Source organism: Harpia harpyja, chromosome 10 (assembly GCF_026419915.1).
Source record: "Harpia harpyja isolate bHarHar1 chromosome 10, bHarHar1 primary haplotype, whole genome shotgun sequence".
Lineage (NCBI taxonomy): Eukaryota > Metazoa > Chordata > Aves > Accipitriformes > Accipitridae > Harpia > Harpia harpyja.
In genome coordinates, this window is record NC_068949.1 from 13,436,733 (window position 1) to 13,460,056 (window position 23,324).

Genomic DNA, 23,324 nt, shown 5'->3' on the forward strand with positions numbered 1-23,324 from the left:
TGTACGTCAACTGCTCCAGGCCCTTGATCAACCTGGTGATCATCCACTGGGGTCACTCCCACTTGTCAGGATCTTTCTTGGGCTGAGGGGGACATAACTGGACAAAGTACTCCATATGCAGCATTGCAGTAATTGAGCAGACAGGAATCACCACTTCCCTTGATCTGCTGGGTCATATTATTTCAGACAGTGAGTCTATGTAAAAATACATAGAGGGGGTTATAAGTATTAAGATTATTTAATGCATATAATGGTAACAAGTAAACAAGTGGTCACTGTAAACTTAGGCTGTAAACTTGAAAAAACCCTAAATCAGAAGAACTGAAAAGAATATTTGGTTGTTCTAAGTCAGAAACAGGTAGAAAAGGCAAAGGAGAGAGCGCTTTTCAGACGGCAACTCTCAGTGTCTGGTTCCTCCTGTATAAAGAGTATTTGGTTCAATTTCCTCAGGAGGCCTAAAAAAAAAAAAAAAAACAAAAACTGCCCTCTTTTGATTGCTGATACAAACGCAAATTACAATACACAAAAAGCAGACACTATCCAAAAAAGTCAGCTCACCAAAACAGGGGGGCAGGGGGAAGAGATTATTAAGCAAAGCAGTACATTTTAGTACTTCTAGTCATCTGCAACAAGTGTAAGCAATAACAAAAAAATTAAAATTCCAAAATAATTAGCCAAGCCACTTCCAAGAAGAAAATGAATGCATTAAGAAAACAGCTACAACACCAGTAAGTTTTCCATAATAGTATAATTCAGAACTAAGGCAGACTTCTCCAGCAGTTCTTAATTCTTATCTTCTACATCCAAATCCCTAGGACATCACAACAACTTCCAGATTAGTACACCATGTGGAAAAACTGAAAGTGTCAGCCAGACTTCATTATACTATATTTTTGGTTTCAGCAACTATTGGATAATAAGTTACAGCTGAAATAAGACATTTCCAGGAGGGTGAAATTCTATCAGCAACATACACATACTTTTCACAATTTTCCAAACCAGATGTGAAAAAAGCTATTTCAAAGAATTCACTTGTGTCTAATAGAGGGCTTTGGGCCAGGATTATTCTTAATTGTGCAACAGGCGATGAAATACACAGAAAATAGCAAGGCATTAGCTAAAAGGAGAAGGGAGATGCTAAAACAAAGAACGGTGCAGGACTGAGTGAAAGAAGATCCAACATAAAAGAAACCGTAACAGAGGAGACAGAAGAGGAGTGAGTGAATGTCATTCAAGACAAGTGTTACATCCTATCAGTCCTTTACCCTCTCAATAAACCTTGGAGACTTCTGTCTTAAAGAAATTAAATCCTCCCCATTTCTCATGCTAAACCAAAACAAAATGTAAGCCCACCACTTCAGAGATGCACACATTCTGGGGACATATGAGAAAAACGCATACGAGATCTTCAAAGGAAAAGAAGTCTGACTGCCAGCCACGGAGATTTGGCCACCTAATATCCTTAAACTCTTTGGAGAATGCAATGCTAGAAATTACCACATTAGACCAAAAAGAAGACTCAGTTTGGTCACTACAAAGACAAGTTTATCTCCCATCTTAGGCAGTTAGGCAAAAAAAAAGTGTGGATGCATTTAAATGAAGTGCATTTATTGAAGTACAAAAATGCTCAGAGTATGTACTGGCTTTCAACTCCAAGCAGTAATCTTTATGATAAATTCCAAGCTGATTGCAATAATCATCATTTCCACAATTTTGAAAACCACATATTATATCAGAGAAAAATAAAATAGTTTTTGCTGCAGCACTTATTTTTTCACCAGTGAAAATAAATTATCTTGCCTGTAAAACAATTTGAGAATTTTAACTACCTGAAAAGGTTTGCAGTAGAAAGTAACTTCTGGCTTTATTTTTGAGAAATCAAGCCTTTCATAGGAACCCTTAAGAAGAATTTAAACTGTATTGCTTCCTTTTTTAACAAGTTATTGTATTTATTTTATTATTTGTGTATCGTATTTATTTTAACAGCAGAAGTGTCACAAAGTTCTAAAAAACAAGAAACTGAGGTTTTACTACCACTGTTAAACTTGAAGGTAAAGATGATGTTGAAAACTGTGCAACAGTAAAACTCTACATAGTGTAGATCACTGCTGCATCAACTTTTAGTTCTGTTTTACCATTCTAACCCAGGCAGTTTTAAGTGCCAGAATTTTATTTTTTTTCCTGAAACAAATTTGGAATCATGCCATAAAAACCTCAACTGCATGTTGCAATGGAATAGTTTTATTAGTGAAAACTCAGTGTTATGCCACATACCCTGAAAACAGCAGTACTGCTCTCAAATGAGCAAAACAGAAAACAGAACTCCCTTTACAAGTAATATACATATAATACATGTATTTTATTTGTATAAATACTTCAGTTAGAAAACATTTAGAGGAAATTCAACCTGGGGGTGACTGAATCGGAGTTCATGATCTCTGCAGAACAGCACCTCTGCTTAGGTTTCCTTTCTTTTCATACAAAGTGATAGGGTTCATACTAATCAATCAGAACTCTCCCCGCCTTGAGGGATCAACTGACTGAAGGCAGCAGGCATATTTAGCAGCAAGATTTAATCCCACGGTAACTAATCTCATGCTTCTACTCAAAATGAGGAAAATGCTAAGAAGTTTTCTATCTACATCTTCCCTTCCTCTCCTTTCCCCAAGAGAAACTGTAGTGTTTACGTAGCCAAAATATGTAAGCTGTTCTCAGTAGAGAACATACAGAAGATGACACAAGATACTGGAAGATACCAACAAAACAAACAAGACTGCCCTGACCCTGAAAAAACTGTAGTTGCAAATCATGGGGCCTTCAAGAAAAAACAACATTTAGCTGTAAGGCAGCTGGAAGAAAAGCTTTTGGCTTCCTTGTATTCCAGCTCAAAAAATTTATAGTTTAAACACTTTGGGGAGTTTTTACATTAAGACAGTAAGAAATTATTTTTTCTTACGTTGTAATTTTTGTTTAGCTGATTTTGGATGGAAACTGGAATGCCCTGAATGCAAAAAACCAACCAAAACTCCCCCAAAGCCCACAAGCATTTCAGAATTCAAAAGAACTATTTTACATGCAGTAGACGAAAGAGAACAACATATCAAACAGACCTTTCTTCATTTAAAACAAGCATATTAAATGAACATAGTATTCTTTACAGTCAGTGTTATCTATTTTTGATCTTCCCACCTTTGGGATGCATGCATCTTGGCCATTTCTGCCTCAGTTCTTATTCACAGTGAAAGTACATATGGGTAAGAGGAACCTGCATCTACAAGTGGGTTTCTGCAATTGGTTTTCTCAACTTCAGCTCAACAATGAGCTCATTCCAACTGAAACGACAAAAGTAACTCTCAAAACTGCAAGCGTAACTGTCAAAGAAAGCCAGTTTGTTATTTCATCAATGGAAAAACCCTCTTTTTCAGTGTGAAGAATTAGCTTCCTCTGTTTAACCTTGCTTAATACAACAGAAAATATAAACACCATTTTAACAAGTAGAGTACTTAGACAATGAATTAGCAAAGATGTTAAAAATCCTGTAAACACATTTAAATTGTGTTTTTGGAACAGGTACATGTTTATCTTAATCTATATCTAAGAATATCTTTCTTTTTTTAAAGACTAAAACCAAACATAAACACCTAGGTTTAGATCAACATCATCGATGGCACTAGACACTTAAACATTTGCAGTACTGCAACAGTACCTTATTTTCAACTATCAAACAAGGCAAATCCTCAGAGAGCCCCTAACTTCTTTGCTACTTGGAAAATTTCAGAGACTACATTCCATTTCTTGTAAGCAGACTGCAAATCCTGTCCATGAGCCTGGTGACAAATGCCGAAAGCTGAACCTGCATGAAGTATTTTAGCAGACCAATTGGGTAAATTATACAAAAGAAAATTAAGCTGAATAACTACACGTGATCACATCCATGAAAATAAAAACCATTATTGTCTGAGGCAGCATAAAACACAGGCGGATGAGAAGCAGGGGAAGGAACCAAGTAGTGATTCTTCTAACTTAATTAATCCTTCTAGAAGTGATCCAGTTCCCTCTAGGGTACTGGAAAAAATAACTATATCCTTCTGGATCTTGGTTTTTACTCAGAAACCACCTCTGAGTGCAGACAAATTACCACAAAGCATACAATCAAGACAGGACCCCAGCTATATTCTGAATTATCTTTAGTCACTCTTCACATCATTCTCAATGCTACGTTTACACACCTCAGAGAGCGTGTTTCTTAGTATAAAATCATCTTCCAGCAAGACAAAAAGGTATGACCAAATAAGATGCGATTTTTCCAAGCAGTCTGAAGTTAAAAATTGAACAAACTTTGATGCAATGCTAATGTAACAAGTGAAGGGAAAAAGCAAATAGGGAAAGAGGGGAAAACTACTGTGAATTAGAAAAATAACAAAACCACATTGAAGTATGAGACAAAATACAGATGGCTGAGCTGCATCAGTGCCACCCCCACCCCCCCAAAAAAAAAAAGGTGCAAGGATCAAGTTCTCCATCAAGAAGATATGGGGAAGGGACTGGAAATACCAGAGAGACACCATTCATTTCTATTTCATGAGCACACCTCGGAGCTACAAGTATAAGGGCACCTCTAGAGAATTATTATTGGCAACATGACCATCTGGAACTTCAAAGCCAATTGCATCTGCAAGTTCAAGATAGCTCCTAATCTCAATTTTAACATAGCATCAATAAATATCCTTTTCTTCACTAAGAAGTATAAAGTGCTTGGAGCCAGAAACAACCCCCAACATGTATTACTAAGAAACAAGTGTTTTCCAGTGTAACTGTGTACATATAAAAACTACTACAGAGGAAAAAATCCCATGTGTAAGGGTAGGATGAGGACAGGGAAGGACAGAAAGGATTAGAAAGAATTATTTACATAAAGGTCACAATAATAGAAATTCTATAAGTAGATGTTTGGTAATCTTGAAGTTAAATCTCCGTAAGGTTAAGGAAAACACACCAATTCTTTATGGATTACCATAGTTCGCTGATTTTATGGAGGATAACTGGTACCCAAGAAATATTTCATGCACAACTGCTGAAGGGAAGGTGACTGATTGTTTTGTTACATCACTGTATCCATCCCCATTTTTAATGGGACTGTTTTCTGAGAACCATTTTTCCCCAATCCTCAAGAAAATTTGTTCCATCAATTTTACAGAAGACAAAGATGAAAGTTACTGTGCAAGACAGCAGAGAAAAAATGAAATACAGGAATATCAATAGTAAAAGAAAAAGTAGTACCATCGTAATGGCCTTTCAAAACTTGACAAATATGTTTTTCCATAAACGCGGAGTATTAATGGGAAGATAGTTTTACTGTCATAAACACTATTTTTGCAGATCCCAAACAGTCAAGCAGTTGCTGTTGTGGGTGCAGAAAACAAGCCAAGCATTATGTCGATATTCTACTAAGCTCTGCAGGTAGAAAGATTCCAAGATTCCTGCCATAAACACCCATCCTGACTTCTCCCAGCACAACTGATTCTTGAAGCCCACCACATATCTTTTTGCTCTTCTATGGGTACATTTTAATTGCTTAATTATTCACAGGGAGCACACTGTTTGAAGGATAAAATAGAAAATACGTAAGCAGTGAGGTTAAATCACAATGCTGGCTGAATAACCTGAAGATGAAATAACTGCAAAAGCTTTATAAGTATGGTTTTGAATGATAAAGTGAGCTTTAAAAACAAGGGCTGTAACAAGTCAGATTTTTTTAAGCATCAAAACCACTCCAAAGCCAGGTTTTTACAAAAAAGAGACCAAAACATGATGGAACTTTACATCATGTCATCCATCATCCGATACAGATTTTTAAGTATTTGTTTTTCCAAATATTACCTAAAATATTCTTCAGGATACAAAATTAATTCAGTAGTTAACTGAAAATACTATGAGAGATATCAGAGTGGTCTGATCACATCTTACCACAAGATATACATTGTCCTCATTTTGTGCCTGTTAACTTTTCTTTACACCTAGAAAAATCTTAAATAAGTAGTGAAATTGGTTAATATAAAACTGACATGTAGTACTGTCTTAATCTCAGCAACATCTGCAAAGTGGCTTGTTACTAGACACAAATACTTATAAGACAGATACAGGTCCTTACCCACCATCATTTACAAATGCACAGAAGCTGCGTTTGATACCAACAGTTTCTGCTAAAGTGTCCGGTTTTCATAAATCGAGTGCTCCAACTGCTTCAACTCAACAAAGTAGCCACAATAACAGGCTACTCAATGAGTATTTCTAAATCAAACTGAATATGAAAAGCATAAGCTTGCATTCTGAACACAGCTTTAAGAACCATAATGAAAGCTGGTGCTGTGCACAGAATATTTAGAAGTTTGGAGTTCCAGTTGATCAGCAATTTTGTTTTGACAAAAAAACCTTTTTTCTTTCTAAGAAGAGACACAGGGGATTAGTTACCCACTTTAACTCTCACAAAAAAGCCAAAATTCAGTATTGTAGTTTTCACTTCTTAAATTTTTAACATCCAAATAAGCATTTCATTTTAGAAAATGAAACCATTACATGTACAATTTAATTCAGTATTAACCAAATGATGACGACATGACAATGTTAAAATCAGACCTCAGGATGCCTAGTAAAATCACACACACACAAATTTTGCCAGTCTCTGAATATTTTGCTTCACAGACATAAAATGTTCATCTTGCACCTTCTACTTTCAGAGAAGTCATATTACTGTGGCTCCCTCAGTATGTATGCATTTAGAGCAACATAAACAAATTTACAGTTTATTTGAAACATGGAATATAATTTGCATGAAAATTAAAAAAAAATTCTACATAAGCAGGAGAAGACCTGAGCTGAAGAGTCACAGTAGACAAGTAAAATTCTACATGGGCTGATACTTAATTTCTTCTTCTTCTAATGCAGAAGTGGTGAAACAGCAGTATCTGAGGGGATGACTAATCCCTGAACATGAGTTTTGGCAGCAAGAACAGAGCAATGGGTGTAGCTGGAACCAGAAGAAGTATTATATTTAATGGTTTGGTTTTGTTTTGAGTTGGGGGGAGGAGAAAGCAGGAGAAGAATGAGGATGGGAAGGAAGAACAAGACACAGAAAGGAATTATGTGAAGTTACCCAGGAACTGACAATGTGAATTCAGACTCTAAAACTGGGGAGGCCAGAGTAAGCGCTTGAGATGCCAGAGCCAGAACACATCAACAGTACAGCATCAAAGACAACTGGGTTTGGTCAGGAAATATGGAGCATGTAAGAAGTTAAAAGAGAGAAGATGACAAAACTTAGCCCAAAGCTCGGTACAAATATGTAGCTCTTCTGCAAGTCTGGCCTACGTTTGGGGTATAACAATGGATTCCTATCCTGAGCCCTGTTGTGGGTTTTTTCCCCCCCCCTAAGGTGGTCTATATATGAAATTCAAAACTAGAATTCACTGTTTATATTACAACTACCCCTCTAAAAAGAAGGCAGTACAATCTGTCTGACTCCGCAGTATTAATGTTACCTTTCTGCAGGTAAGAGCGAGGGGCTATTTCTGACCAGGAGCAGATGGCTCTGGGGCACCCACACATCCCAGGCTAAAACACCATTTGAGTTTGCAGTTCGTGCTCCTGTGTGGCAGAAAAAACCACCTCCCATGCAGAACGGCAGCACAGTGAGAATTAAAACCATAAAACAGAAAAACCTTTTAGTAAGTTTGTTCTTAACTTAGACTGCCGACACCAATAGTTTACAGCTAAGTGTAAACTATTTTAAAATACAGCACAAAACGATGCATTGGGAGGACAAGGATCTAGCCTCAGTTGTTTAAGTTTCTGTACAGGAAGAAGCATTATGAAAAACAAGTGCCTTCCCAAGTGCAAGGACATGAGTGCATGTGTCTCTTCTAGAGTAGGGGTACCCGATTTTGCTATTTTATATTCCAACTGTCAGAAACCCCAAAACACATTTTTAGAAAAGTATCTGTATGTGACTACTTCCCTAGTCCTTATCCCCTAACTTTACCTGTCTTGAAAGGGTAATATTTAAATTATTTTAGAGACTATCATATGGGATAACCTGTATGGGTAAGGTTCAATACCGCCATACATGTTTCTTTTCATTCTTCCACTGAAAGTCATTTGTTTCAATACTGCAGGAATTTGATCTTCACATACTAATTTGTCCATTAACTTTATTAAGTGCCATAATAACTTTATCCAAAAAAACTGAAGCGTTTCTGAATTTTCCAACTAATCTAGATTCAGGTATAAAAAGGCAATAGAAGGAAAACACGACTGTTTCCCATTCACATACTTCTACACAGCTTCATGTCAAACTAAGCAAAATACTAACATGCTTTCCTCCAGCGTCTCATGACCAGTAATTTTGTGGTCTGCATGTACAGACTTTGAGACTTCACAAAGAAGCAAACAGGCTGTTTGTTGTCAAGGACTATATCCTAGCCCAGAATAACTCTAAACAAACTTATCATCTTCACTAGGTATTCACAGCTATTCCTAATGATTTTATCAAGAATTAAGGCAAGCATGCGCAGGATGAAGAAGTACTGAAGCTACAAGTTAGAGGACAAGATTAACATCATAGGCAATGTATTCATTTATTCAGTTTTGATCAATGGGTATCAGCTGATAATACTTCAAAAAACTAATTAACAGATTATATGTAAAGGCAATAAAGACAGCAGAGTAAACAACATCAGCTTTACAACTCAAACTTTCAGGCTATAAATAAAAGCTCTAATTCAGTAAAGAGCAAATTGAAGAAAGCTAGCTATGCAGGTATGGCTTCAGAATGTACATTGTTTCCTTTTCCATTAAGGTGTTTTTAGCTTAGAAGGGAACACATGCATGCATGCACACAAACACTGCATTTTTTTTTAACCTTCACTTTACCTGAAACAAACTAGGAAAGATCATTCGTAAAACAAAGGTCTTGTTTAGGCAACCAAGTATTGCAGTATTATTGCTGGGTCCAAAAACTGCACTAAGTGAACCTTCTGCAACAATAACGTTTACAGAATTTTGTACTTACTTTACAAATACAGCAAATAAAGTTAAGTGAGAAGAAAACTCTACCGATCAAACACCCTTACCTGTGGAGAACATTGAAGTCCTTCCTTTACTTGACTTGAATGTTTTATTCACACTCAATGGAAGTATTAATCAGAGGTCACAGGTAATACTTTTACTTTAAATAAATGACTGAAAGTATATACAAAAATATAAAGGGATTATCTAAGCATGCAAAAAAAAAAGCTATAAATGTACCTGTATGTACAACATTAGTGAATTCTACACAAGTAATAGAAAAAAGGGGAAATTTATTTAAGAAAAAATATTACTTAACAACGAAGCCCCCACAGCACATCGTTAGAGACACCAATATGCAGCCAACTCGTCTCTCTAAAAGCAGAAGCAGCAAGTCTCCTCCCTACAAATCAGGAACCCACTGTATATTATTAATTTGTATCATTCTCATACTCGCCTCCTCTTTATCTTTTTTTTCAGAGAAAGAAAAGAGTACAAGCATTTCTGAGGACTGAAATCCTTCATCTATTCTAAGAGAGAATTTAACTTTCAGAGCAAAAAGGATTAAGCATCTCAGTCGAGACTGTCAAGACAAATTATTCCTTCTCTTTTACTTGACAATGCAAGAGATCCTGCACAAAATGTTAGGTACAGCAATAAGGTGGTATAAAATGGAAATTCATCATCAACTAAAACTCTGATTCACTTGGAACTCAGACTGAGGTCCAAGCAGCGATGTAGAGAGTCACTCAGTATAATACTACATGATCAAGATCCCCACTGTTTCTGGCCAAGGGAATTCTTCACAAGCAACTCAGCAAGGAAAGTTGCTGGTTTAAGACTTTTACCTGCAGTGGGCACTTCAAAGATTAGGGCCAGAGAGCATTTTCATATTACAGGTAAACTCTCAAGATTGTCCCCATTATATCAGAAGCAAGACAGAAGAAACTAAAGATGAAATAAAAAACCCCTCGTAATTACTCTATTCCCTTAACAGAATGATGGCTATACTAGAGACGTGACAAATGCAGTTTTCCACAAGAATGAAGCCTTCCCACCACTTAGCTGTGCCTGAACTAAGCAAAAAGTTAAGTAAGCATTCTTGATTTACCTTCTTAGAGAAACCAATCCAACCTAAACAGTCTCCTTCTTTCCACTGGGTGTGGTTTTGCCAAAAGGGAGACAAACCTCTCAATCTCAAGATTTCCTGCAAATGTTGACTGCCACCAACATTCTTTCAACTCTCTAATCCATACTACCCTGTCAGAGCAGTCGCCTCCTCTTCCCAGGAAGCGAAATGAAAGGAAGCTCAATGTAAATCAGAAGCGCATGCCAACGTTCCCATCACAGCCTAGCACAGCCAGGCATTTCAAGCAAATTCTGGAAACGTATGGCCTTAATATATCCTTGTCACATGCTATGAGCCAAACTCTACATCAAGAGGTTATTTTAATGCTAATGCAGATACCGATTTCTACCCATAAAAAGTGGAAGGTGTGGAACCAGTTTCTACAGTTCAAAACTGCTCCTGTCGTTGAAATAGAGACAAAACCCATGATAATGTATACTAACCATGAACCTGCTAGTTTCACTAGCAAGATAAAGAGCACTGGAAGAGGAGCGGTTGCCATCACAAATGGGAATATAGCCTTAGGGAAACCATAATTATAAATAGGCAGTTTGAGAGAAGTCATGGATGAAGACACATGGAAAGCCCCTCAGAAGTTACTGCTGAACATGGATAATAATCAGCCTGAGACATCTTAGTCTCAGGTCAATGATTAATATTTTTTATGCTTGAAAATGCCCTAAGCCATTCACATTTGAAGCTCTACCTACATGTTTCATGTTCAGAGATTAAAAAGGAAGACCGACCAACTTTCAGCCTGACCTACTGCAGACAGAAAAACAGAAAACTTTTTTTAGTTATATTTATTTTTATCAGTATATACTATCTATACTTACAAAAGCATTCATGCATACATAAAACACTGTATCAATATATTCACACATAAGAATATTGCAAAAGTTGCAAGGTTTGCCCCAGATCAACCTAATGAACATTTTTCAAAGATACAAGTGAAAACACAGGATGTTGCAAAACAAGCTCTTTTACTGTCTTAGATAAACAAACAGGGCTTGAGGCAGCTTCCTTACTGCCTTTGTTGCCAGAGCTTCCTAAACAAATAAAAGGTAATGTACATTCATTAATAACTACTGCATACAGAAGAGAAATTTAACAGAAAGGTGATTAAAGATGCAATTAGAAATATCTATTTTTCACATCCTCAAATAATTGCAAGTTTGTTTTGGTTTTAATATATTGGGTTTTTATTTAAAAAAAAAATCTTAGTGCTACTGTTTCCAATATCTATTCCAGAAAAGCAACTCATTTTAAAGGATGGTTTCACCAAATATTGTTTCCAAAATGGCCTCAGTATCTTTTGAGGTGCTATTCATTTAATAAGGAAAGCAGCTACAGGTGAAACATGTTACATGTAAGGACAAGAAGGAAAATGAAAAAAGAAAAAAAAAAAAGAAAACCCTAGTCTTCCTTTACACTCTTAAGCTCCTAATAATTAACAGAAGAGATTTTGGAACACATATGCGACAGTTGCCCCTTTGCATCTTCACACTTCCAAGCATGATTACATCCCCTTCAGGGAATAACAGAGTCTGCAGTCAAGAGGAGCACAAACATTTAAACACACATTTTGCCTAAATCCAGTTATATCTTAAAAAAAAAAAACCCTAAGTATCTGCAACTGTGCAAATGAATATGTTCCTACAAACACCATTCCTCTTTGATTTAAAAAAAAAAAAAAAACAACCAACCAACCCCCCTCCCAAACCTAAACAAATCTCAAACATTCAGAAACAATAAAACCCACAAGTTACAGCTGGCTGGTAGTATATTGTGCTTTCCACAAAACCAAATTCTGCAAATGCACTCTTGAAAGCCAGAAAAGGAAGAGCTGAGGAGCCCCTTCAGAAATACTCCAAAAGCCCATGACTAACACACATACACACTGAATTATGCTGGAATGAGCAGCTTACATCTGACCCAGAGTCAAGCACTTGGGCAGAGCACCATGTGTGCATCATTTCCAGTCACTATGTCCTGCACATTAGCCCAAGAACTACACCCAACTTCTACTAAACCCCCAACCTTCACCTACTGCCCACCATACTGTTGACAGTCCCATGACAAGGCTAGATGCACACTCTTGCTCTGAGGAATTTCAGAATGAAAGGTTATCATCAGCACTAGGATTTCCACATGTTCAAGAAAAAAAAGACTTGATGAGGCAAGAACTAAAAGCAAACAGAAATGATACATTAAATTCCCCTCTGTCCACACGACTGACCCTCATCTGTTTTGGATTATGAACTCTTCAGGGCAGAGACCCACCACCTCTTTACATTTTATATAAGAGTGCCATGCATATCTGTAGTGCTACATAAATTATATGTTCCTGGGAACAATGTCTTGGTTTTGTCTGGGAAGGGCCCTACTTGCCTATGAGGCATGAAGCTGATGGTATAGAACTCAATGGAAAAATTCCACCATCAACTGAAAATGGGCTTTGGATCAAGAACAAGTAATAACTTCATATTATGTCTTACTCTCACAGAATAAAATTAGGACAATAATATATAAAGCAAGGTCCACAAGGATCTTTTACATAAATAGTATGTAACACAACAGCAAACCAATCCATGTTTATTTAAGATCACCTGTCACTGAATTACAGATCAGAGAGCTCTAGAGAGAAAACTATCACATTATTTACTTATTTCTTGCTAAACTGTTAGCAGCTCCCAGCGATGGGATTTTGAAAAATCCGTATTAGACTATGTTCGGTTTTCCCCCGTTGAAGCAGTACTAAAACTCAGAAATATTAGAAGAAAGTATGCTAAAGTCTTCAGATTTTTTTTAAAGTGACATTACCAAAAAACATTTATCTATTTTTCACTTTAATTCAGAAGCAGAGGAAGGGGCACTTCATCACTTGATCTTCCCCACCATGACAGGGCAGAAATACCAGCTTAATTTGCCCCTTGCAGCTAAGAACTGGGGCTTATTCTGTAACTCCACCAGCAACCGCAGAACATGTGCTTGTTTCTGCTAAAATGCTCAGTGAAATAATGCATTTTTACATTTAAATTGTTATTATTAAATTTTGAAAGTTAAAAGTTAATAGAAGCAGTTCACATCCACTGAGAGTCTGCTTGATTATGAAAATCCAGGAAAGTAATACTGCTTGCTCACATGTTTGAAGACCAGTAAAAGACTACTCAGCACCAAAACCTTGTATGAACTTAACTTTCTTTAAAAGTATGACAGATTCATTAGAGCATACTATATGTAGCTTAACAATCCAGGCTGAGTCCCTGACTTCGAGCCCAGCTCAGAAAGCATATGAGCAACTTCTGTTCCTCCTGAGGGCAAGCTAATAAAGAACTGAGTGCCGTCCCCCATCGACCAGCCACCAAGACAGACCCAACAGCCACTTACAGAGCCATCTGCAAGAAGTCAGCATTGTCTCACTCCCGCCAGTACTGGCTTCCTCCCTCCTCCCTCTTGGTCTGCATGCCATGACATACGGAATCACCTTCTCAAATCTTTGCCTTGCTACTCCTGTCATTTCAGCATTTATGTGAAAACTTCTTTCACCTCACACTCCCCGTCCACCCAACAATAACTTCAGCACATTGAGGGTAGAGTTTGTCAGAAAATACTATACATTGCATTATTTATGCAAATTGCACCCTCAGTTCTTGATGTGCCTCTTAAATGATTCCCTTCCCTGTTCCACTCAAAAGCCTGCCAATAACACCCTGAAGAAAGTCTCATTTTCAAAACTGTTTTAAAAAATGCATTTACTGTAGCTTCAATTTCATATTAAGTTTCTGAAAGTATCTTGCTGCCTTAGTTTGCAATGTGTTTCTAATGCTACAAATCACTTTCTTCCTCACTACACAACATGAAACACATGAAGAGTCTTCATTTTACCTCCAGAAACTGTGCCTTATTCATTTCACATGAGAAAGGAAAAAGCTTAACGCTGATTAAAGGAAATTGCACAGACAGAGACGGTGAGTAAGCTATGAGCAACTGTCCAAAGATTTTTTTGAACAAAAGAAAACTCGCAAAGAAGATAGTTTCCATCTGTTTTTATTAGCTGTACTATTGTGTGTATGTACGTAGAAACGTCAGTAGTCTAAGCTGTAGTTGATGAGACAGTAAGAAGAATGCCAAAGTGAAGCAGCTTTAACCTATTGCAACATCCACACTGTGCCTATATAATAATATGCATGTATACGACAATATATTAATGCCCAAATAGCCACTACATCTATTATCAATATGGCTAAACAGTGTACTCATTCACATATGTGAAGTTCAGCACATTTCACTTTCTTATTAAAATCAAAACAGTATTTTTTCTATTACACTAATAACTACATAATTGTAATGTACATCATATCTACAGTAAATAATCAAGTATAAAAATACACATGAAATATATAAACCACTCAATCCCACACAGAGGAAATATTTTGTCCACAGCTTCAAGAATTATGAGCAGATTTATACAAGTAGGAGAAAACAGTGTTGTAAAATGAATGATGTGTAGGATGAAGTATACACTACTATGGCTTAGCTTTGTGTCAGTAAGTAAAAAAGCCTCATGCATTTTGATAAAATCCTAAGGAAGAATTATTGACACATTCTCCTCTGTGCACACTAATATTAGACAGTTAAGCACAAGCACCATGTTCAGAAAAGTAACTCCCATTGTCAGTCAAGAGCGGCATAATCTGACGACTCCTATAAAATAATTTCTGAAACAAACATTTTGGCAGTATACATACTCCTCCCCACCAGCCTTCATCAAAGCATCTGACAACCATGTGCAGGATAAAGTATCCTTTCACATCCAAAAAGAGACCTTTTTTAAAGTACCACTTACAAATATGAAGAAAACTTGGAAAATACAGTAAACTACTTGTTTAACAGACAACCAGTCAAAAAGGAGTTTCAAGGCATTTCAGTATACAGCATGAAAATTTACAGTCTTCTCTATAGTACAGAAAGACAAAACAGCTCATCATTTTTATTAGCATACTGTATGCAGATCTTCATTAACATAACTCCTAAATGATATTTTACACACTATTCTCAGGGGAAAAAAAAGAACAACCAACCAAGCCAAAACATGTTGCTTTGCAAAAGTAATTTCAAAGTCATTACTCTTGACCGTGTTTCTCTTTGTAGTTTAGTTGCTGCAGGACTATTTTTTCCAGTCCTTTCGTGCCTCTGTCTAACCACAAACTTTATTGAATCACTTTGTGGATTGTGCATTTCTTTCTTAAAAGGCTTTTGCGTTTCTCAACTAAATATTTATGCTTTCAACAATATCACAGTAAGTTTCATGTCAGTTTTTCAATAACAGGATGTAGCATTTATCCATAGACATAAAAACCTTAAGACCACCTCACAACATCTTCTGGATGAACCCCCTGCTATTAAGCAAAATAAACTTTCATAATGCATATTTTGACATTTTCTGTTAAAGAATAATTAAGTTTTTGTGCACGAATTACAGTAGCATACACCAAAGAACATATTTCTCATCACGCTCCATGCACAGCTGATGGTTAGTAGACACATTAAGTGACAAAAATATTTTTAAAAATTTGATCAATACAGTGGAAACCGCACATTAAGTTTGATTGGTTGATCTCATGAATGAGCAATGGGCATAATTTTTCCTCTAGTCAACTGATGTTATAGAATTAAAATATCTTTCTTACCTTCTGAAAAAAGTCTTCCCCACTTTTCCCTTTGCCCTCTGCAGCAGCTGTAAAACAAAAGCAGGATCTAGTTACTGAACACATCAGAGAAAATTTACAGGTTTACATACAGAAATTATCAATGAGTACATGCTACTGTGAAATTATAACTCCAGGTTATTTTTTTCTCATGCAATAAACATTTGTCAACAACTAATACCCAGAACAACCTTTGCAAGTCACTTGCTAAGGATGGAGTCCAAGCAGATGTTCATATTTGCATACTAGAGCTATAATATACTAATACATATTTTAGTTAAAGTAAATATGGTCATGTAAGTCTAATGATTTATTCACACTGCATACTTTGCAGTGTAATTCTGCCAATAGGAGGATCAAAAGAAAGCTAGGAGGGCACAAGATTTACTATATCAAGATTAAAAATTAGAACCAAAATAAGAATAAGCATTACAATAAGCCAGAAACATGCTAAAAATATTTTTCCTCTATTCTGCTGTTTTTTTATATTGAAGTGAAATATAGAGCTACTGCTGTTAGGTTTATTGAGACTGAGAAACCGCCACAAAAATCTAAACACTTGTTCGTGCTGTTAACTGTTCCTTTCTCAATTGCTTGTTATCCAGTGAAATTTTGCAACATGTACTTTCCAACAGCCAATGTTTATGAGCTACTACCTTCAAAGCAGCTGAAAAATGAAAGGCAGCCCAAATACTTCCACTAGAAATGGTGCCATTGTACAAACCAGAGGCATGAGCACACTTGAACATTTGAGAACGAAGTTCAAGAAAGACGACTTGAAGCTAAAAGTGGCACTGAATGCGGCTACTGGTAGGGCTTGGCAACTGTCGGCAAAGAAGCACTTGTTAAGCAGGGCAAAACTAAGAGATCTTCACCCTCTTAGCCTAGGAAATCAAAGGCTGAAAGGTGAAAATCTTGACTTTGTGAAGAGGAACACCATCAGAAAACACTCTTCACACCAGTCCTATTTGGAGAAGGGTCAACAGAGAACACCGCCCTCCTCCTCACACCCAACACACACCTCTTGCAGTGTCAAGTGACTCAGTGCAAGGGGCTAAGCATGGGAGGGGGCCCAGGACCTAAGCTGCAGAGCGGAGGGGCAGGGAAAACAGGCATTGCCAGAGGTACATGTGCCAGCACACCAAAATGCTCCCTGTACTCTAGGGCTGTACTGGTCACATCAGGACATTCGTATCTGCATAAAAGGAAACGCTAACAAAAGGAAGAGTGAGTAATAACTTAGTACATGTAGGCTGTAAACAGAGTACAGAGCTTTCAGAGTACTTTTCAAAAAGAGTGCCGACATCACCACAATGGCAGAACAAAACATCATTCTAGAACACAGCTTGGAAGCTTACGAGAAGCAATCATGTAATTCAGTGATTTCAACAGCAAGACCTGGATTAGGGCCTGGATTATCTCCCACATGTATTTAAACCTATAACTGTAAATTTAGATAATGTAAATGATTGCATTTAAAAAGGATACAACTGTTTGCATAGAGCTTATGTTGCAGCTGTGTTGCACCTGAGACCTAGCAACCAATTCAAAACACAGTAGCTCAAGCTGATTATTAAGAGGATAATTTCCTTTTCCCTGGAGAAAGGGATGCCTCCAAACGGAACTCCAAGTGCAGAAAAGTTTCCTGAATGGTACTGGATTACTGAAGAAACTCATTGTCATCGTGATTTTTCTGTATTTCTCACGTACAGAACAATCCTGTAGCTCACCCCATCACCCTAGCTTCAAAATTCTGTTTTAGGTACTTAGTTCTCCCCACTCTTCTGATTACACAAGCAATTCTAAACTCTTAAGTTAATGTTAACTCAGCTAATGGAACCTAAGAACAAATGCAACTGAGCAGATACAGGACAGAGGCACGAGATGACTTTTTCTACCCCAGAGGAAGCAATGCCACTACATTTGAAGGAGGCTTCTCAAAGTATCAACAGCAACACTTAAATACCACGGAGAAAGCATACACTAGGAAGTTTTATCTAATACAGTTCAGAAGTTCATGTTAAACTCAAATGTAGTCAGAGCAGAGGGAGTGAATGAAGCCTGTCAAGTAGTCATCCTGCTGCAGAGCAATTCCAGACTCAGCAACTCCACAAGCCTGAGGAAGAAAACAAAGCCCTCCTCGCCCTCAAAACCCGCAAGTGCCTGTTAAGAGAAAAGTGGTGCACGTTTCACCAGAACAAGGTTTTCTGGAAGCAGAGAAAACAACAGGGGAAGATTTCAGTTTTTCAGATTTACAAGCTACAGATACTAGCAGAAAAACACAACTTTCTTTTGACAGCAGCCACTTCATAGATGCATGTTGTTTTACAAGTTTTCCATTAACTCAGGAACAGCTATGAAACACTTTTGCGAAATGAAGAGTACCACCACACTATTTCAAGTGAAACATGGGAGCAACATGCTTTTAATCAGAGGGTACAGGAGATAAATTGGAGATGAGAACATGACATATGTGAGGCTGAAGTTGCAGTTTTGAGAATAGACAGATTTTGTTCCAGCTGCAAATACATGATTTCTAAACTGAATACAAACAAGAGATGGCTTAGATAATAGCAGTGATGCTCTGCACAGCATTTAAACAGAATGCTGACAAAGCAAATTCCAAGCTTTTTATTGTAGGTTTATTTTTAATCTGAATCATTCTGGTGACCTGATTCACAGCTTGACCCCACCAACAACTGTATGGCACAACAGATGGACTCCCAACAAGCACGGACAAAGTAAGGAAGAAGAGGGAATGAGAGCACCCTAAACTGCATTCACAGGAAAAAAAATAGTATAGAGAATAGTGAAGTTGGAGCAAATGGCACTTCAGAAACATCTTTAGTTAGTAATCAGTGGTTTTAGTTGTTATACCATATTATAAAGATACAGCCTTTCATTATATCTTTTCAGCACTTAAGATGTTTTATGATAGCCCGTTTGTCAGGTCTCATGATATCTACGAAAAGGCAGGGAAGACTGCATGGTGTTTTTTGGAAAAGACACTAAAGTTTAAGGTCTCTACCTTAAAGCAGTTCTTCACATGATTAAAAACATATTGCAATATATTAGTATTTTGTCACTTCGTGTCCATGATGCAGCACTTTTTAATCCATGAAGAGGTATGCCTCTGATCATTTTTCATATAAGATAGTTTTTGTATATTAAGGTGATCTAGTCATTACCATCTCCATTATGCACTGAATGATAAAAAAAAGATGCTCAGATTTGCAGCTTAAAGTACTGGGTTACACATAGGATGGTATCTTTCACTATAAAAGAAAAAAGTGCCTAAAAATTTTAAGATCAACTATGTGAAACAGTATATTATGTTTCTTTTTAGGTTAGCTATTCTCCAGCTATTTCCTCTTTTTGCCCTCCCTCCTCTTGATGTAACTCTTTGTACCAATTACATTGGTTTACTCTTATTTAACTTGCTTCTGAAAATCTGCTTTCTTATTTCTTTGAGGAGAAACTACAGTTAAGAAAAACTAAATTTCATGAGTAGTTTACAAATTTTGGGATGCTACCCATATTTATATACATTTCAATCTATGTTTACCTCCAAACTAAGTACCTATATTTAAGAAAGTTTCCAACACGTGTGTGAAACTTTTACTATTCACATGAAATTACCTTGAAGCCTTTCTTCCTCTCCAAAGCAGAGACAGTTCTAGCACTTCTGAAAACAGTAAGAATAGCCAAACAAGGGAAATTTATTCATTTCTTTCATAATTGAAAGGCTAGATTTTGTTCAAACAAGACAAAACCAGCATCTTTTGCAGGAAAATGAGCAAGAGAAGCATTCCAGAGTTATGAAATTTATGCACAAGTCATTAAAAGTGGAAACCATTTACACTGTTCACTACAAGCTGCAATTTAGTAACTCATTGAGGTTTACCTCAAATCAGATAAACTAAGATAAAAGCAAGCATTAATTTGTGTTTAGGAATAAAGTCTGCTAGGTCATTGCATCCTAAGCTCAAATTCTTTCTAAACAAATCTTGAGAGCATTAACCCTGACTCTCAAAATAAATCTCATCTTTGAAATACCATATCGAGAAGCTCCCAAAATTTACCACTGATGGATGTATGCTGTCAGATTATTTTAGTAATCTTACTAATATTAATTAAAATTTTAATATGAAACCAAGCTTTCTTCAAAAAGCAGTAAATTTCCAACTTCTCAAAAGCCCAAAAGAACAAACCTTTGTGGGAGGCTCAGGGGGCTGGCAGTGCTATACCTGTGCTGCATGGAAAGCACAATATAGCCCATCTCATCGTTAAATTTGAAATAAGCTTTCAGATTTTAATAGACAAAATTTTGCATTTTCTGACTTTGTAAACAGAATTAATGATTTCAAAATACCACACCAGTAACCAACAACATTAAGAAGTAACACCAATGCCTAGCACTTATTAAATTACCATCACTAATCCTGATGTAGGAAATATTATGTCAACAAGTACCATTAGGTTATTTAATGGCTTGCTAAATTCTACTTCAAATAACAATTAACAAACACTTTTAGAGCTTTCTTCCTACAGATGCCAGTCAGTAGAGCCCCACTATCCTCAGTTGCTGTGAGAATGTTTTTAAAAGACAAGTCTAAGTAGTTACTTGTAGAAGACAGAGACTTCTGTTTTATGAGAACGCTTTCAACCACCGAAAGAAAAAGCCTTTGCTGCTCACTTCTACCTTGTATGCTCTCCTTTGTTTGCTGGCACAGCTTTCTGTTTAGCCATGGCAGGGACCAGATCTAGCTTTATACTTGGTAGAAAAAGTAGCATTTACTGGAATAGCCCCCCAGTCTTACTTAGCTGGGAAGGGCAGAAGGAAGGAGATCTTCGGGGCTCACTTAGCTGGCAGCTCTGGCATACGCCAGCTGAAGGTGTTCAGGCAACCACATTTTCCAGAAGCAGTAGCAGACAAAAATCATCTTTTTGTAAGTCTTCTCCAGTACTACAGGATCCTCCACCAGCAGGACCAGGCACCACAAATATGACCCGAGTAGAAGAGCAGTTAACTTTCTAACAGCACATTTTACAGTGAAAGTGCTACCAAGTCAATGGAAGTACCCCTTGAACTCAACCAAATGTGTACAATGACAACTGTTTAACAGTGTCTCCAATGAGAAATAGGAAAGCACCAGTGCTTTGACAAGATTTCCAGATGAGCTCTGGAAAGCCATGCCTGGTTACCCACCTTAGGAGACCACTCCACCCTTCTTCCAATGGTCCCTGTCCCCAAAGCAGATTTGAGAGAAGCCACAAGCCAAATGGTAATTAATACAGTGTACTGGCTTCTGACTGACAAATTAATTCATTTCTACCAACCTTTGCTATTCAGGAAATACTGTTTTCTTAGAAACAGTATTTATTTTATGATATTGAATAATCACTTAACTGACCTTCACAAACCTAGGATTATTTTTTACACAAAACAGTAACATTGGTTTCAGAAATACAGACCAAAGGCTATGTAAATGTGCATAATAAGCATTTTATATTTTAGGCTGCACTCTGTTTATTATAATTTCTTCCATACCGTGCAATATTTTATATTAAGTTTTTGCTTTTGAAGATATATTGGATTGCTGAGGTTCCATCCAATACAAATATAAAACAGTTGAAACAGGTGTTAACTATTATGGTACCCATGAAGTACACCGCTTGTCTACTTAATCACCAAATCATAAAAAAGCCCAATTGTAATTTCTTCTAAGTTCACATGGAAAAATGAATTTGAACTTTTACTTCAAATGTTATTTTAATTATGAAAAAAATTGTTACAATACAGGCCATTTTACAGGAACTGAACCCAAGATACAGCAGTTAAGTTGTGCTTAAATAAATGATTGTAACTTTGTGTTGATCTCACACATCAGCTCTATGTCTCATTTTCTAAAGTCTTAAAATTGTTATAAAAAACACAATGTAATATGTTTGTGAATTTGCCTTTATGTTGATTAGTATCAAAACAACTTCTTCTATCTGCATTGAAAGACTACACGTATAAGAGAACATAAAAGCATGTTCTGCTCTTCAGGTTTCAGCTATGACGAAACAAAATCATTCCTTGCATCAAAACACTCTTTAACAGGAGAGATAACTAGGTATTATTTTAATTTTAGCAAGACAAATCAACTTAACAGGATTTCAAGAAACTGTATAATAATATACCTGAAGGTAAGTAATCAATTATCCTTTACCTTTCCTATTCACTGAATGAGAAAGAATTCATAACACTTATATTGAGATTGTCCTCATGTGAATTAGATTTGATTTTTTTCTGAAACTGCCATAGAAACATGCTAGCTACGTGGCTGGGTTGTTTTTTATTTATGTATTTATTTTTTAAATGAAATGGACAGTTATTAATATTGAAAGCCTGAACTATTTCTCAGAATTTACCAAGGTGGTTATCAGACACCAAAAAAACCCAAACAAAAACTTTTTTCATTGAACCAGAAACCACCTGACAAAAAGATTATGTTTTCCTGTGCACAAAGTCAGACACTAACCCATACATACTCTGAAAGCTTACTTATATCAGGCCAAGATAAAGAATTCCAGCCCCATGGCCATGGAGTTAAGCCAAATTGCTGAAAACATGCCTTTAGGAACAAAAAGATAGAGCACACATTGTTAAAGAAAAAAATCTGACCTTAAATTGAATTTGTTGAAATCCAAACAAAACAATTTTCCATTTTTCTTGTAATTACAAAGCTAGTCTCACTTCCAGTTTTCAGCTTAGGAACCAAGAAGTTAGATAGAGAGACAACTCAGCTAAAATGAAAGGGTCTGGCAACAAAAGTAACAAAGCTTAAACAAACGAGAAATCTGCATAACAAATAATATTGAATACTATTTTTCAATTAGCTTTTCAGTAACACTATGTATTCTTCTCACTTTATTATTTATTATAACAAGTTTCATGAAGTAACCTGTAAGACATATCAACAGTCTCAGTATTTTAGGGTCTCAAGTGGCTTCATAAATATGACCAAGTTTTCTAGAGTCATGAATGAAAATCAGGCATTTAAGCTTTCTTAAATTAATATATAAAGCAACCTTTAGGTTTTGAGGATGCTCACCATAGACAGGTCAAAGCAAAGCCACAAGTCAACTGGAAGTATCAGAAAGGGAGGGTGGGCCAAGGGAGACAAAACCCAAAATAGTCAAGACATTACTGGCACACTCAACAATCAAGAAAACTAGCAAAAATATACCTGTCCATATACCATGCTGACAAATTTGTGAATTCAGGACCTACATGATATCTGGAAAATTACAAAAATTACCCAATGTCTACATATTCTGTGACAAAAGGACTCTTGGACTGAAGGTGAAAATAACAATGTCACCTTTTATTAAGAAGGAAAAAAAATTAAAAACAATGCAGTCAAAAATACATC

The 23,324-nt window shown here is 36.5% G+C and overlaps 1 protein-coding gene across 1 annotated transcript in view; it reads right to left on the reverse strand.

Moving 5' to 3' along the window:
- The window catches only part of BICC1 (BicC family RNA binding protein 1), a 115,480-nt gene that overhangs the window by 60,752 nt on the left and 31,404 nt on the right, over positions 1–23,324 (reverse strand). The window contains exon 2 of the mRNA XM_052799572.1: positions 15,886–15,932. Within this exon, the coding sequence (XP_052655532.1) occupies positions 15,886–15,932 (47 nt within the window). The remainder of the gene's footprint in view (positions 1–15,885; positions 15,933–23,324) is intronic.